The sequence below is a fragment of the Carettochelys insculpta genome, chromosome 19, assembly GCF_033958435.1.
Source record: "Carettochelys insculpta isolate YL-2023 chromosome 19, ASM3395843v1, whole genome shotgun sequence".
In the NCBI taxonomy this organism is placed as follows: Eukaryota; Metazoa; Chordata; order Testudines; family Carettochelyidae; genus Carettochelys; species Carettochelys insculpta.
Window position 1 is genome coordinate 22,575,158 of NC_134155.1, and position 15,642 is coordinate 22,590,799.

At 43.3% G+C, this 15,642-nt stretch overlaps 1 protein-coding gene across 1 annotated transcript; it reads left to right on the forward strand.

Moving 5' to 3' along the window:
• The first annotated feature begins 2 nt into the window (after positions 1–2).
• MDH2 (malate dehydrogenase 2) lies at positions 3–14,037 on the forward strand. The gene is made up of 9 exons (XM_075013500.1): positions 3–135; positions 4,607–4,775; positions 5,610–5,693; positions 7,694–7,803; positions 8,583–8,708; positions 9,819–9,896; positions 11,513–11,612; positions 12,223–12,374; positions 13,711–14,037. Exons 1-9 carry the CDS (start codon positions 70–72, stop codon positions 13,840–13,842), a joined length of 1,017 nt encoding a protein of 338 aa, XP_074869601.1. The 5' UTR covers positions 3–69; the 3' UTR covers positions 13,843–14,037.
• Positions 14,038–15,642: the final 1,605 nt, after the last annotated feature.

A 15,642-nucleotide genomic window follows, 5' to 3' on the forward strand; every position in this document is an offset into this window, starting at 1 on the left:
CGGCGATCTCGCGGTGACTGCGCTGCTGCCTGTGCTGGAGGTCGTTGGAGTCACTGTCCCGGGCCCGTCATGCTGCTCACCCGCCTCAGCGGCCCCGCCGCCGCGCTCCGCAGGGGGATCGCCACCTCGGCGCAGGTACCGGCCGGCCGAGGCCTCCGGGCAGCCTCGCCCCCGCCCCCCGTCCCCCCGCTAGGCCTGGGAGCGGCCTGCCCGCCGCCGCCACACCCCCTCCCCCGCCGCCTTTCCCGCCTGGCCGAGGGGGCTCCCACGCGTCCCTCTCCCTCTGGGATCGCTGCCTTCGCCAGGGGCAGCCCCGGCTAAGTCCCTCCCTCCCCGTCTGCAGCGGGGCCGTCCCCGCGCCGCCCCCCAGAGCCCGGCGTTTCTGGCGCTTGCCCGCCCGCTCCCTCGCTGCTCTCCGCCCCTTCCCCTTTAAGCGGGCTAGGCCGGGCCAGCGATGCGGCCTCGCTCTCCGGCCCAGCAGTCTGTCGGTTTTGGACTTCCAGCGTCTTCTGCCCGTCTGCCCACCACCACGTCGGTCTCCCACGTCCTCTTCGGCTGCCTTTCCTCCCGCCTGGCATCCCGCGTCCGACCCACCCGGAATGCGTCATTCTCCAGCCTTCCTCCTGTGTGGTCATTCGGCTGTGTTACGATGGAGTTGATTTGTTTTTCAGTTGGATGAGGCCGCTGTGCTGGGCTAACGGCATGTGTGAACAGTTAGGGCGTTACACGCTGCTTGTTCAGTGTGTCAGCTCAATTTAAATGAGAGGTATGGAGCTGAGAGAGGAGGTGGATGAGATAAAACCTTTTATTGAACCAGTTGTGGTCCAGTAAATCTCTGTGTAGCTTGAAAGCTTCCCTTTTTCAACAGAAGTTGGTCCAATAAAAGAGATTCTCTCACATTCACTCTCTCTCATTTGGTTAGAAGTGCTTGGAAAGACAGAAATACCTGTATGAAAGGTTAGGCATCTTTAGGTGTCCAACAACATAGAAGCTGAAGGTATTCATCTTGTGTCACTGGCCACAAAACAAGCATGCCATTCTACTTCTCCGTCTCTTTGGCTGCTCTCTTTTGCTCAAGACAGACGTGGACACTTATTGGTCAGGTGCAACTAGTAATCAAGAGATGTAGCAATTAACTATTTGATAATATTTATTGGAGATGAGTGGTAGGTTGATATTGGTTATTTCAGTCCTTTCCTGAACATAAGCATCCAATTGTTTCAAAATAGTAATGGGACTTAAAGATGGAGACTGTAGATTAAATCAGTTCAATTTATGCATGAAAATTAGACTCTGGTATGGAGGAGGGCCTAGAGTTTTATTGCCTTCTGTATTAAGTAAACAGCTTTTCCGTGGTAAAGTATTAACAGGTCTATTGCATAATTGCAACAGTGGTTGGATAAAGCGGGAGTAATAACTGAAGCATTCAGCTATCATACTTAGAAATATTAATATTTGTCTGTTAAAAGATTTATAAGACTTGTTCCCATAAGTGTGAATTCATGGCACAGACTTGAGGTTGATTGGTCACCTAGTAGCAGTCCATTGCCCATGATCTTTGCTAGATTTGATGTTTGAGGGCATTTATGCAGAATTTTACTGCCTCCTGTAGCAATCAGATTGGATTACTGCTAGAGTGAATCCTCTTGTTGATAAATAGCCTAATAGTCACTTAAACAGATTTTCAAAGGTATTGAAGAGTGTAGGTGGCCAGTTCCCATTGATTTTTAATGGGATTTGGGTTCCCAACTCCTTAGACCTATTTGAAAAATCCAAGCATTAAACATTAGCTGTTAAAGCTGTATGATTGATGGACTGAGTCAGTGTATCCATTTTAAATGGGCACTGATTCCAGTGTACCTTATCAAGGTGACTCAACAAAATAAACTTCTATTAAATTGCACCTGCATTTAATATTCCTTTTAAAAATATGCATGACACAGAAGTGATAATGCAAATCTTCACTGACAGCAATGCTTATGAGTCAGAAACTAGCTCTCAAAACTGCAACAGGTGACCTAATCACGTATGAAGGCACCCTAAACAATAAGTAGTAATGAACATTCACTCTCTCCTTTAAAAAAAAAAAAAAAAAAAAAAAAAAAATGGAATTTTTTATGGGAATTTTCTAGCCCATTATAGGGGGTCTTTTGCAAACTTGGCTGTATCTAATTCTTGACTCCACACCTCCCTTCTGCGCCTCTGCTCTCTGGTTTGCTCACCTTGATTGTATTTTTCTGATTTGTCAGCCTTGATTAGTATGGTTTGATTCTCTATGCCTTAAATATGGAGTCTGTTCTGGTCTGGCTATGATCTGAAGAAGTGGGTCTGTCCCACGAAAGTTTATCACCTAATAAATTATTTTGTTAGTCTTTAAAGTGCTACTGGACTGCTTTTTTGTTTTGATAGTATATAAACTAGCACGGCTATGTCCCTGTTACTATTCACTCTCTCCTGTGTCAACAGTTAGACTTTTGTATTAGGAACTAAGAGCGCTCTTGTCAAGCAGAGCTGTCTACTAAAAGCGGTGTCTTCTGTATAATCCAAATTTTTGCTTTCAAACAATAGTGCTAATCATTCTCATTCAACTTGAATGCTATGCTGTGCAATCTTATTGCTTGTTAAGAGCATACCTTTTGTGTGTTCATGTACTGCCCCATTAAAGTTTCAAAGTTATCAATCAGGCATAGTAAAGGTCTTTTAGTCACAGAGGATGGCCTATTGCAGAGAATAGAGCAGTGGTGTCAATATGCTTCCCATTCACACAGTGCAGCGTGGGAAAGTGGGCTCAGGAGAGCCTCACAGATGGGGCACCCCTCTGGCCACTCTGTGCATGCACGTGCCACATGGTGGAACAAGTGTGCAGAAGCAGCTCCTCTAGCCCCAGCGGGCTGCAGCTGCATTCCAGGGTGTCTCGTGGTGGTGGGCCCCTAACAAACTCCTTCCCGCAAACTCAGCCAGCTTAAGTGGTGCTTTGAGCTTGAACTTGCTGGCCCATTGTTGAGGTTGGCTTGATGCTCAGATGCTGCTGACATTAGTTAGCTAGTGTGGTTGCAGATGAAGGTATAGAATCATAGAAGAGTAGGACTGGAAGGGACCTCGAGAGGCCATCGAGTCCAGCCCCCTGCCCTCATGGCAGGACCAAGCACTTTCTAGACCATCCCTGAAAGCCATCTATCTAGCCTCTTCTTAAATAGCTCCAGTGATGGAGATTCTACCACCTCCCTTGGCAATTCATTCCAGTGTTTGATCACCCTGACAGTTAGGAACTTTTTCCTAATGTCCAACATGAACCTCCCCTGCTGCAATTTAAGTCCATTGCCTCTTGTTCTGTCCTCGGAGGCAAAGAAGAACAAGTTCCCTCCCTCTGCCTTATGACACCCTTTTAGATACCTGAAAACTGTTATCATGTTCCCCCCCCCCCGCCCCAATCTTCTCTTTTCCAAACTAAACACGCCCAATTCTTTCAGCCTTTCTTCATAGGTCATGTTCTCTAGACCTTTGATCATTCTCATTGCTCTCCTCTGGACCCTCTCCAATTTCTCCACATCCTTCCTGAACTGCGGTGCCCAGAACTGGACACAATACTCCAGCTGAGGCCTAACCAGCGCGGAGTAGAGTGGGAGAATGACTTCTCGTGTCTTGTTCACGACACACCTGTTAATGCATCCTAGAATCATGTTTGCCTTTTTCGCAACAGCATCACACTGTTGACTCATTTAGCTTGTGGTCCACTATAACCCCTAGATCCCTTTCTGCTGTACTCATTCCTAGGCAGTCCTTTCCCATTCTGTATGTGTGACACTGATTGTTCCTTCCTAAGTGGAGCACTTTGCATTTGTTTTTATTAAACTTCATCCTGTTTACCTCAGCCCATTTCTCCAGTTTATCCAGATCCTTTTGAATTATGACCCTGTCCTCCAAAGAAGTTGCAACCCCTCCCAGCTTGGTATCATCTGCAAACTTAAGTGTATTTTCTATGTCAATATCTAAATTGTCAATGGAGATATTGAACAGAACCAGTCCTAGAACAGACCCCTGTGGAACCCCACTAGTTATACTTTTCCAGCATAACTTAATTGCTAATGCAATAACTAACAGGGATATCCTGCAGCCTGGTCACTTTCAGCTATTTTAGGAGGAAAGCAGTTTTTTTTTTTTTTTCTTGTATCTAAAAGCTTTTCTTCCAGCTGAAACTAAAATAGTCACAGAATTGTGTACCCTTAATAAACTAGAAGGTAGAGCCATAGCAGCGTTCTAGATGGCACTTGCCATGGTGGGAGATTTCAAAGTAAGAGTGAGTTACTTATTTGAAACATTTCCTTCCCTGTGTGGAAAAGAATCCAGCTTTTAAGAAGCATGTCTCTTAAATGTTTGTCTTGTCTCTCCAAGAGTGCTGAACTGTTACTCCCTTTAAGAAGTTGTCTTCCATAAGAGCTTAGTTTCACTCCAAAGAGCATAGTTTGTCCACTGTTTGGTTTAAAAGCAAATTGAACTGAGACAAATAGAACTCTTCAAAAATGAGAAGCAAACAAGGTGTAATAAGCCACCTCACCTTTAGCCACCTACTAAAAACCATTTGTCCTCTTCTTTCTTTTGTCCTCAGAGCAATGCCAAAGTGGCAGTACTTGGTGCGTCTGGAGGGATTGGCCAACCACTTTCCCTTCTACTGAAGAATAGCCCCTTAGTGAGCCACCTCAGCCTGTATGATATTGCTCACACCCCTGGTGTTGCAGCTGACCTCAGCCACATTGAGACAAGAGCCAATGTCAAAGGTATTGTCAGTTGTTATAAATTGTCTGGGGCTTGTTATGTGAACACAGACGTTCTAGATTGAAAGAAGTCTGTGTTGGATAGTCACCAGTATTTCTTATGTAGGAAGTGGGGCACTACTTGACATTTTATTAAAAAAAAAAAATTCCTTGTTAACTTGAAATAAAAATAGAAATTTCCCCAAATAACTTCTGAGAACAAGATTTAGTTAAATAGATAGAAACCACTGAAGTGGTCAGAAGATCATTGGCTATATATTTTTTATTCACCGAAAAGAAATATTTCTTATTGACATGAAAGGTCAGACTGGCTACTAGAATTAACTCAGCAAAAATTGAGAAGTTCAATCATAGGCTTCTGCCACCAGCTATATTTTCTTATTTTGATAAACGCAAAACTCTGTAGAGAAAAAGCAGTTACTGTAGTAATTCTGTGAAATAGCTTGCACGAATTGACGCTCCTAGAGTGCATCTCAGGGGTGTGGGTTGATACAGGCATTTTCAGAAACAAAACCTTCACTCGTCTGGTTTCCATTTTATTAATATGGTTTGTTATGCACAGAGTTTTTGCTTGCTGCTTGATAAGAGGTATAGGGATTTGTTTTGATTCATGGAACATAATTACAAATGTTTCTTCAGAAATACTTGCACACTGGATTGAGTACCTCTAGTAAAATTCAGCCCTTCTCATTCTAAGGGATGAAATTAGTATTGGAGAAAGGGGCCAATACATTAAAAACTAACACTGATATCCTTACACATATGGTTTCATACGCTACGTTTGATTTGAATAGTTGGAAAAGTGAAATACATACTTACCTGGATTTTCCATTACAGGTTTCATTGGATCAGAGCAGTTGCCAGAATGTCTGAAGGGCTGTGAAGTAGTAGTTATTCCTGCAGGAGTCCCCAGAAAACCAGGTAGGTTTTAACTTTACAAAATGTAGCACTGTGAAATCTTCGAGGTAAACATTGAAATTGTATGCTGGGGTGGCCAGTCCCTGCCTCTTGAGCAGTGTGTAGCTCTGAGCAATGAAATGTGGCTCACAGCTGCCCTATGCATGCAACCCAGTGCTTGGAGGGAGATGTGTGGCGGCAGTGGCTCTGGTGAGTTGCAGCATTGGGTTAGAGCGAGGGCAGACTGGGGGGGATGGGTTAGAGCAGGGGGCTTGGGAGTGCCTGGCTCTGAGTGGGGGGGCAGCTGGATGCATGGGGTTAGAGCAGAGAGTACCTAGATCTGGGAGAAGGGAGTGAATGGGATTAAAGCTGGGGCTAGGGCTCCCTAGTTCTGTGGGAGGGGTGGAGAATAAGGGTAGAGCAGGGGGCTTGGGAGTGTCTGGGGGAGGGCACTAGGTCATACACATGGTTTTTTAATCTAGATAGATAAAAATAAAATGTATAACACGTGGCTCTTTGCACTCTATTCACAGCTCTTTTGGCTCTTAGTCTCTAACTGGTTGGCCCCCCCTTGTCACCACTTCTGTCTTAAGCAATAAATAGCCTGAGGGCTGGATACAGTTCACTAGGGTTAGTCCCTGGAGGCCTGCCAGATGCTTTACTTACCTGTGCATCTGCAGGTACAGCTGCTTGCAGCTCCCATTGGCTGCAGATTGCTTAAGGTATTGTGTTAGCCATATAACGAGTAGTATGTAAGAATGGTCCATTTAGCCAAGTGTAATTTTTCTGACTATGGCCAATGCTAGATGCTTAAGGGGGAAGAAACAGAATGGCAACTGAGTGGTCCACTGTTGTCTGGTCCCAGCTTAGCAGTCAGAAAGAAGACCGTGACTCTTAGCGCATGGGGTTGCAACCCTGGCCATCTTGACTTATAGTCCTTGGTGGACTGATCCTCCAGGAACTTGCCTAACTCTTTTTTATGCCCTGTTGTACTTTGAGTCTTCATAAAGAATCCTGTATTACCCATACAGTGAGCAAAATATTAATTTTTGGCAGTTAAACGCCAGATACTACAGCCCCTTTTTAAGTACTTGGATACATAAAAAAGAAAAAAAATTCCATCCGCCCCTGCTCTAGGTATCCATCTTGGAATGACAGTCCCTGGTTGGTATTTGTCCTCATGGATGTGGTGGCAGTAAAACATTAGGCTGATGTCTCTGTCACCTGTGGAATCCGCTCCCTAGGCCAGTACTGAGGGAGTCAAAATGTCAAGCTCATTTTGGGAGTGAGACTTTTAGGGTGTATGTACGCTATGGAGACTTTACCAGCACAGTTACATTGTAGCTAAGCTGACATAACTCCCTAGTGTAGAGACATCCTTCACCAGTTGAATGGGTTTTCCATGCAGTAGAAACTAACTTCAAAGTTAACTTTGAAGTTAGGCACTGCTTCAGAGGTAGCCAGCAGAGAGTCTACACGTATCTTCCCTTCCTTCAAAGTTAATTTTGAAGTGGGGAGCTCAACTTTGAAGTCCTTACTCATTCCTGGGAATGGAGTAGTGCCCTACTTCAAAGTTTAACTTCGAAGTAAGGTGTGTGTAGCTGATCAGCTTCCATGTTGCTTACTTTGAAGTTGTACTTCGAAGTAAGCAACTTCAGTCATTTTTGTAGAGTAGACACAGCCTATTTCTCCGAGATGGTAGCTAGGTTGGCACAGCTGCATCTGTGCTGAGGGTGGACTTTTCACACCCCAACCAGTATAGCTATGTTGCCCTAACTTTTAAGTGTATACTAGGCCTCACTCAGTCTCTTGGCTGAAGCTATTTTTTTTAAGGGATGCCTTGGAGAACATGAATTGCTTTCTCAGAAGTCATTCAAGAGAAGTAGGCAAGACTTTGCTGGGATCTGACACACGACTGCTTTCTCTTGGTGGTATAATGGGTAGGGCTTAACCAGTCTGGTTCAGTGCAATGGGCATTACTTGGCTAATTTCTGGAATGACATTCAGTTTGTTTTGATTCCCAGGTATGACCCGTGATGACCTGTTTAATACCAATGCTAGCATTGTTGCAAATTTGACAGCTGCCTGTGCGAAGCACTGTCCAGAAGCCATGATCTGCGTTATTGCTAACCCGGTAAACAATGTCTGGCAGATCCTGAAAATGTATTGTACAGAAGCCAAATGACCAGTAGCATTAATTGACTATTAATAAGTCAAGAATTTAATATAGTACCTTCCTAATCAAGAGAAACTTTCCAATCATGTCTTGACTGAAAACAAGTTGGCTAGAACTAGGTTTCCAAGATCATGTTTTTGGCTATGACCAGTTTTTCATGGGAATAAGGTGGTATAAAAGTCTTAAACCAGTATCCTGCAGTATAGCCACAAGAGACAGCTACATGGGATTTACATGTGTACCAGTAGACTGGTCTGATTAGAGACTTTGGTTGTTTAACATGCAGGCCTTTATTCCATAAATGAGTCAGTGAATGTCTTGATGCAGGTTTGATAGAGCCATTCTGAGTTCTGCTCTTCAATTTAGTTGTTGACAAAGATTTTGAATAAAATGGTGTTTGCTGAATGCATTTTAACCCAGGAAGACTACACACTGGTGTGTACAGAAATATTTGAGCACTATTTTCAGCTTTTTTAATTAAAATGGTGATGGTACAGTAGAAGTGACATGATAGGTATTGTAAAGATGCTCACTCTGCACTGTGTTAGGTAAATCTGATTTAAACAAAAGATGTTTTGTGGTGATTGTTTGTTTTGCTTTTGCTGTTTTCATGGCAGGGATAGGTAAACCTGTTAGGTGTGGGTTTTTTTGTTTGTTCGTTTTTTTTTGTTTTTTTTTTTAAGTATTTATGAAGCGATCAGTGTGGTAATGTATTCCTTCCTGCTTCTCAATTATAGGTAAATTCTACCATCCCAATAACCTCTGAAGTTTTTAAGAAGCAGGGAGTTTATAATCCCAACAAAATCTTTGGTGTTACAACACTGGACATTGTCAGAGCAAATACTTTTGTGGCTGAACTAAAGGTAGGTTGTAATCCTCCTGCTTCACTAGATTTGTCGCTATGAACCTTTATCGTTTGTTAGCAATGTTTCATTTTATAAATGAGTGAACAGAGCCAAATGCTCTGTTTCCCCAGAACTAAAGGACGAAGGGTCATCCTTTGCTATTTCCAGGCTCTGGACTAAGGAGAGAGTTTCTGTCCTTCAAGGTGCAGTTGTAGTTTGAGAATTTCATAGCTCTGCCATGAGAATCTGAGCCACATATTTACTGTACCAACTGATATTTTTACTCCTACTAGTGCTGAAGTCCAGTGCAATTCAGGAAGAGTGAACTGCTTTCTACCGTACCTCTCTGAGCAGCACACTTGTTGCAGTGTGTCTTGTGGGAGAGCAGTTAGACTCTCATATGCCAGGTGGAGTTTGCAGTGTGACATTTCAGTTCATTTATAAAAGTGTAGAGGGAGTAAGGTCACCAGGGTAACCAATTTTTGTTGTGGCTTTAATTCACTCTTCAGCACATGACTACACTTCAACCTATTTTCCTGTTGTACCCCAGGTAGCATTGCACTGGAGATGTCTGATTAAATGTCCAGGATAGAAATAGGGCACAGTGTCTCTAAAGTAGTGTTTCCCAATTTTATTTGGCCATGGAACCCTTTACAGTTGAAAGAATTTTGCAGAACCCCATTCCCAGGCTCTACTGCCTGCTCAGCTCCTGAGGCTAATAATCCCTTTTGCTGGCTGGGGAGCCTATACCAGGCAGCTATGTGCCCCCGCAGGAGGAGGACTGGGTGGAGGTGTTCTGCTGGCAGGGGTGAGCTGAGCCATGCCCACCACAGGGGTATGGTCGCTCAGGTAGTGGGGTGAATGAGGGGCTCTCTGCAGCTCCCTGCCCTGTTCCGCTGAACTAATGGAACTAAATTTGGTTGGTTTAACACCTGGATCCCTACTGGCTGGCAAACCAATTAAACTTCGTTTTGGTGTTTCAGTGGCAGAAGGACAGGGAGCCACAGAGGAATTTTCTCGCTGAGCCCTTGTGGGGTTCTGCAGCGCACCATTTGGGAAACGCTGCTGAAAGCGGCTTTTCTCGTCTAGACACTTAACTCATGGTTTTAGCAATTATTTTTCCTGCAGGGCTTAGATCCAGCCCGGGTAAACGTTCCTGTTGTTGGTGGCCATGCTGGGAAGACTATCATCCCTCTGATCTCCCAGGTATGTTACGCAATGTGTGGAAGTGTTCTCACCTCTTTGCTCCCATTCAGTATTGCATTAGTGTCAGTCTGGATGGAATGCTGTTGTTGGGATCTTACAGGCCCAAGATGAGAGGATGTTCTTGCTGTCTGTCTGCCCATTCACAAGGGAACGGGGTGTTGTGTGTCTGGAAATTTATTCTGTGCACTTCTGATGTCTGACACCTAAATGCATCTGGGACTGTTTAAAGCTCGATAAACTTATGTGGAGTTTCAGAGTAAGAGATGTTTTTCTCCATGGATCTTTTAGTCTAACATAGACAGGGCCAGATATTTAGGCTTAGGGAATAGAGCTGGGGGAGAGAGATCATTAATACAGGTTGAACCTCTCTAGTCCAGCACCCTTGGGACCGGACTGGTGCTGAATGAGAGAATTTGTTGAATGGTGTGGGAGGTCAATATCGACATTACTAACACTTCCACTGCATACAGGGTCTTTATAAGACATTTGGGGTAAATTAGAGCTAAATAACGGCACAGAACACTGAGACAGGGCTGGTGGCTGTAAACAAACTTTGTGGGACCACAGCAAACTTTGGATAGCCACTTATAACAGGTGTGGCCATCCAGCTAACTAAAATCATGCTGGACTACCAAAGTTGCCAATGAGTGCGTGCTAGATTAGAGGTTCAACCTGTACTTGCGTTTCTGTGATAGCATACTCTGGGTATGTTTTGCAACCATAAATGAATTAAGTTGGGTCCACCAATGAGAAATAAGTTACTGAAGTACACAGATGAAATCAGTGAGTGATTGACGGTTGTATGGGAGGTGTTGGGTCAGAAATAAGGTGAAAACCCACCTCTCACTCCAGGTCCTGTATCTGAAACGTCAAGAAACTGGAAGGAAGGAATCTTGGAAGTAGGCTGTTGCCGAGGATAGGAAAAGCATGACAGATGGATGCTAAAATGTCATGATGGGAACAATAAGGAGCGAGGGCTGAGAACAGGAGGAATTATGCTCAGGTGTAAGAGGAGCATGATTGTATAATGCAGGGATAGTCTGGGATTTTGAGTATGATGTGGTAAGATGAGGGAAACTAGCGAAGGGTAGAGTGGCCAAAATGACTGGAAAAGATTACTTCAGCAGTGAAAGGAATGTACTTGTTGGTGTTTGGGTTGGTTGCTGACTATAGTAGAACTTAAGTGTTCAGAATTCTTCTGAATGCAAGCAGCACACTAGGTTCTCAGCAGTGTGTATTCAGAGAACTGTCTGTGATGTGATCGCCTGTACGGCCTCTGAAAAAACAAGGGCCTACTATGCACGTTACTCAGAGGGAGTCTGTCTGGTGCAAGATACTGGTAGATGGATCTGCTGAGTTCTGTTCCTAAATCTGCCATTAAGCAGCAGTTTGATTTTGGGCAAATCACCATTTATACTCAATAGACTGACAAGTGGATCGAGCCATATAATGTCTGTTGGTAAAATGGGAATGCTTGTCTGCCTGCTTTGGGTGTTTGTGTGCCAATGAAAATCGCAGTAAGAATACAAAAAAAAAAATCAAACCCAATGGGAGCTGTTATAGCAAATGTAAAGGAGTGTTGAGATTTCCTGATAAATGAGATCTTTCCTTTTCAGTGTACACCAAAAGTGGAGTTCCCTCAGGATCAATTGGAAGCACTTACCGGGAGAATTCAGGAGGCTGGCACTGAAGTTGTGAAAGCTAAAGCAGGAGCAGGTTGGTTCTTGTAAAAAGTTGTCCTGATTGCTTATCCAGGTCTGAATTCAAGCAGCGCTCTTGTGTTCCAGAATAAGCTGAAAGCTACAGGCGCTGTAGCACATTAGTTTTTATGACAAGTCTTTGCAAATGACAATGCTCAGAAACTGTTCAGCCCTTAGGATAGTACTAAACAGTAACCTACTCTGTGGTACCTACTATTGTGCAGCAGCCCTCTTCACCGGCAAGTTAACCTGGTCAAATACACACAAATAAAATGGCACACCCAAAGCTACTGTTGAGTGCTTATGATCTTGTGCTATCATCTTTTGGACTTGCCTAGTGCACTGTTAAACAGAACTACTGTTCTTTACTGCTCCCTTCTGCTGTACAGTCTCTTCTTTATTAATAAACTAAAAACAAAGCTGGCTTATCTCACATAATCACAATATCTTCTGAGCTTGTGGCAGCCACCTACTCAAAAACTGTAACCCTGATTCAAATAACAGATAGTAAACAAGTTTTCATCCCACACTATTAATTTCTCAGTTGGATGTAAAGTTTAATTAGCTAGTGCTATTGGCAATCTTAGTAGTATAAACTAATTTTATTCTGACTCCTGTTTCCACAGGATCTGCCACCTTATCTATGGCATATGCTGGGGCCAGGTTTGTCTTTTCTGTCCTGGATGCAATGAATGGGAAGGAGGGTGTTATTGAATGTTCCTTTGTGAGATCGGAAGAAACAGAGTGCCCATACTTCTCCACACCTTTGTTACTTGGGGTATGCATCTTGGATGGTGGTACTTTTTAAACTTAGTGTGATAAGTTGTACTTTAAGCTGGAAGGGTATTGCTGAAGTTGCTTACTTGGCTAATGCAACACTTATTCAGATAGTACTTTAACACTTTGGATACTTGATTCAGGCTTATAATAATCCCATTCTACTGGGGGTGTTTTTAGAAGGGGTAGTGGACTTACTCGTAAAGTTATTCCAATTTTTCATTAAGAATGTCCGGGATTATGCAGTACTTTAAACAAACATCTGCAGTAGGTTTTGAGCTCCTGATGTTTCAACAGAGCTAAATACAAGAAAAGGACTTTACTATTTTAGTAACTGAGTTGCTCAGGCAAATGCAGATTTCATGTTTCAGTTTCTTCATGTTCTTAGTTCTGCTTTTGAATTGACCGGGTAACAAGGTCATCTAATTTAAATCAGCGCCTCAGTCTGAACTATTGGTTCCCAGTCATTCTCACTAGGAATGTAGTGTCTCCATCTATGAAGCACTTACAAAACTTAAGTGAAGTCCAATTATCTGGTCATCCTAACTTAATCCGCTAAAGGCAGTCCTTCTCACATTGAAAGCTTCAATGTGACTTCCACACCTGAGTCCAAGTCCTCCTGGGTTCCAGGAATTGCAGTTTGATGGCCAGTACAGATGCAGGGCTAAGGATTATGCCTTCAGGAGTGACATAAGATTGTTATAGTGGTGAGTAATATGTAGTAATATTTTATAATATGAGCGCTATCTAAAGAGAAGCTGTGAAGTAAGAATGCAAAAGAAAAGGGAGTTACTTATGGATAATGAAAAAGTATTGTACTCACTGGTGAGTGGGCTGAAGTAAGGACCAGAGTCAAACAAGTAGGCGAGGAGGTCCGCTACAGAATGAATGGTAGTCTCTAAAGTCTGCGGGCTCTAGAAGGGTAACCGTAAAGTAGATTTGAAAATTCAGTGGAAGTGGATGGTGAAAGTGTAAGTCTTTCTGCAAAGTAAATTTCAGTTCCTTAGATGAATTCTGTTGCTTTCCTAAAGCTAAAACAGTTGAGGGGGCAGGATGAAAACTGCTTTTCTAGGAAGGAGTCTGTCCTAAAATTAGGACAGCTTCCTCTCCGATCCTGACTATTGAGTGGAATATTCATATGAAAAATGTTGAAGTACAGTGGCTACATTTGAAAAGCTTTGTGAGGCTTTCCTGCTGAGGTACCTGTTTTAGACACCTGAGGAGGAGGGAGTTTTTCTTAGCCAAACTTAACCCTCTAACTAGGCACAGATTACAAAGCTATTATTTTGATAAACAATGCAAATTGTATAACTCTAAAACCCTTCTTCCCCTGTTAGAAAAATGGAATTGAGAAGAATCTTGGTATTGGCAAAGTGTCTCCTTATGAAGAGAAGATGATAGCTGAGGCCATGACTGAGCTGAAAGCTTCTATCAAGAAGGGAGAGGAGTTTGTGAAAAGCATGCAGTGAAGAGTGGATGGGGAAGAATCAGTTTTTTCCTTAATTTATTAAGGCATCATGTCACTTTAAAAGACTTCTGATGCTAAGCACGAGCTTTGATCGAAGTCACTCGGTATTAGTGTATTATCTGCTCTCAATTTGTCAATTGGAATTCTACTCATCAATAAAACAGACTCCCTTTTTGTCAGGGTACTCACTGTTGAACTGTCCGATGTGCTTTGTAAAGCTGGAAATGCTAAAATGTGAGAAGGGGCAACAATATTTCAAAGATTACACTTCTAAATCTCACCTATGACTCTCCAGACTCCTGGCCAGCCAGCCCTGCTGCTATGGGTCCTGGCATGGCTCCCTGCTGTTGTTCTACTCCTGGCTGCCAGGGTCTCTGGCCCAGTAACATCCATGGTCCTATTGGACCAGTGTGTCCAGTTTTTAGAGGTTCAACCAGTAGTCGATGCTCTAGCTGCATGAGCACATCGTTGCAGACTTGGCCTTTCAGCACCTTTATAAAACTAGCAAAAATCAGGCTACTAAAAATGGCCATTACCCCCAACACACTGTAACATTCACCACAAATAGAGACAGACACCCACTTACAATCACAGACACATAATGCAACAAACAGCTTCTATTTGTGCTTTTTCCCTCGTTTTATTAAAATCTTCACTTCACAAAGTGTTTACTCCCTAGATGGTGCTGTTCTCCCAAGGTTTGCATTGGAGTGGTGGTCTGTTCACTATATTGTTACCAGGTGCTCCACGAAACACATGTTCTGAAGAAGATAAACGTGAGTGTTGGAAGGGTTATAAAAGGAGGAGCTTCTCTAGTCAGGTTGAATTTTTATTTTTAAAACCGTGGCTTCTGCACTAATCACCCTCAGCCTAAACCTATGGAATGACAGTACATTTGAGAGGAAGGATTAGAAGTTGGTGCTTGGCCTTTCAGCTCCTGTAGGCCAATCTAAGTGGCTTATCGATGCCACTCTCATTTACACAATTTAAGTACCTAACCAAGGCTGCACTGACTCAGTGGGGAAACTGACTGGAATACTGCTTTTGTCTCCACTCCTGCAGTTACTGACTTGTATTAGCATCGTGCCTGGGGTAGCAGCTATAGACCAAGCCCCTACTGTGTTCACTAGTGTGCAAACAAGCTATGTATTAGCAAACTGCTGCCTTTTAAATACAAAATTCAGGTGCTGTCATGGCAGTTGAATCAAACCACACACAGGTCTTGCCTGCAAAAAAGTCTCTCTGCTGGTGCACATACGGGTATAATGCTAGTAAATTTCTCTGGCTAGGCAAGTGTTGAATTGCAACTAATATATGGAAATGGGTTGACTGTACCTTCCCCTGTACCTTGTGCCTACACCTGAATCAAGCTTTTCTTAGTACAGGGTGGATTGCTATGGTCAGTGAGGCCTTTGGAATGCCCCATGTAATATGGGTACCTTTTTGGAAGGCAAATTTAACCCAAATGGGATAAACAGATGTGTTTAAAGCACAATGTAAGGCTCTTCATTCTTGTTTTCATGGCTCATAAGATTTCCTTTGTCTGTTTCTTCAGCATAAATTAGTAAGGTATAAAGCAGGTGTCCCCTTTCTAGATGATGATCTCATACTCCAGAGAAAAAGGGGAAAGTTTCTCATTTAGTAAAGGTAGAGCATGCATTTAGCTTTCTGCTCTGACCTAGCTTCTAGTTTGAGTACCCTCAGCATGAGACATAAGGTCACAATTACCTCATCAGCTGTTTTGATGTTTAGACTGAGGCGATCATTAATCAGAGAGCAGCTGAGAGTCCTTAAGCAAAAC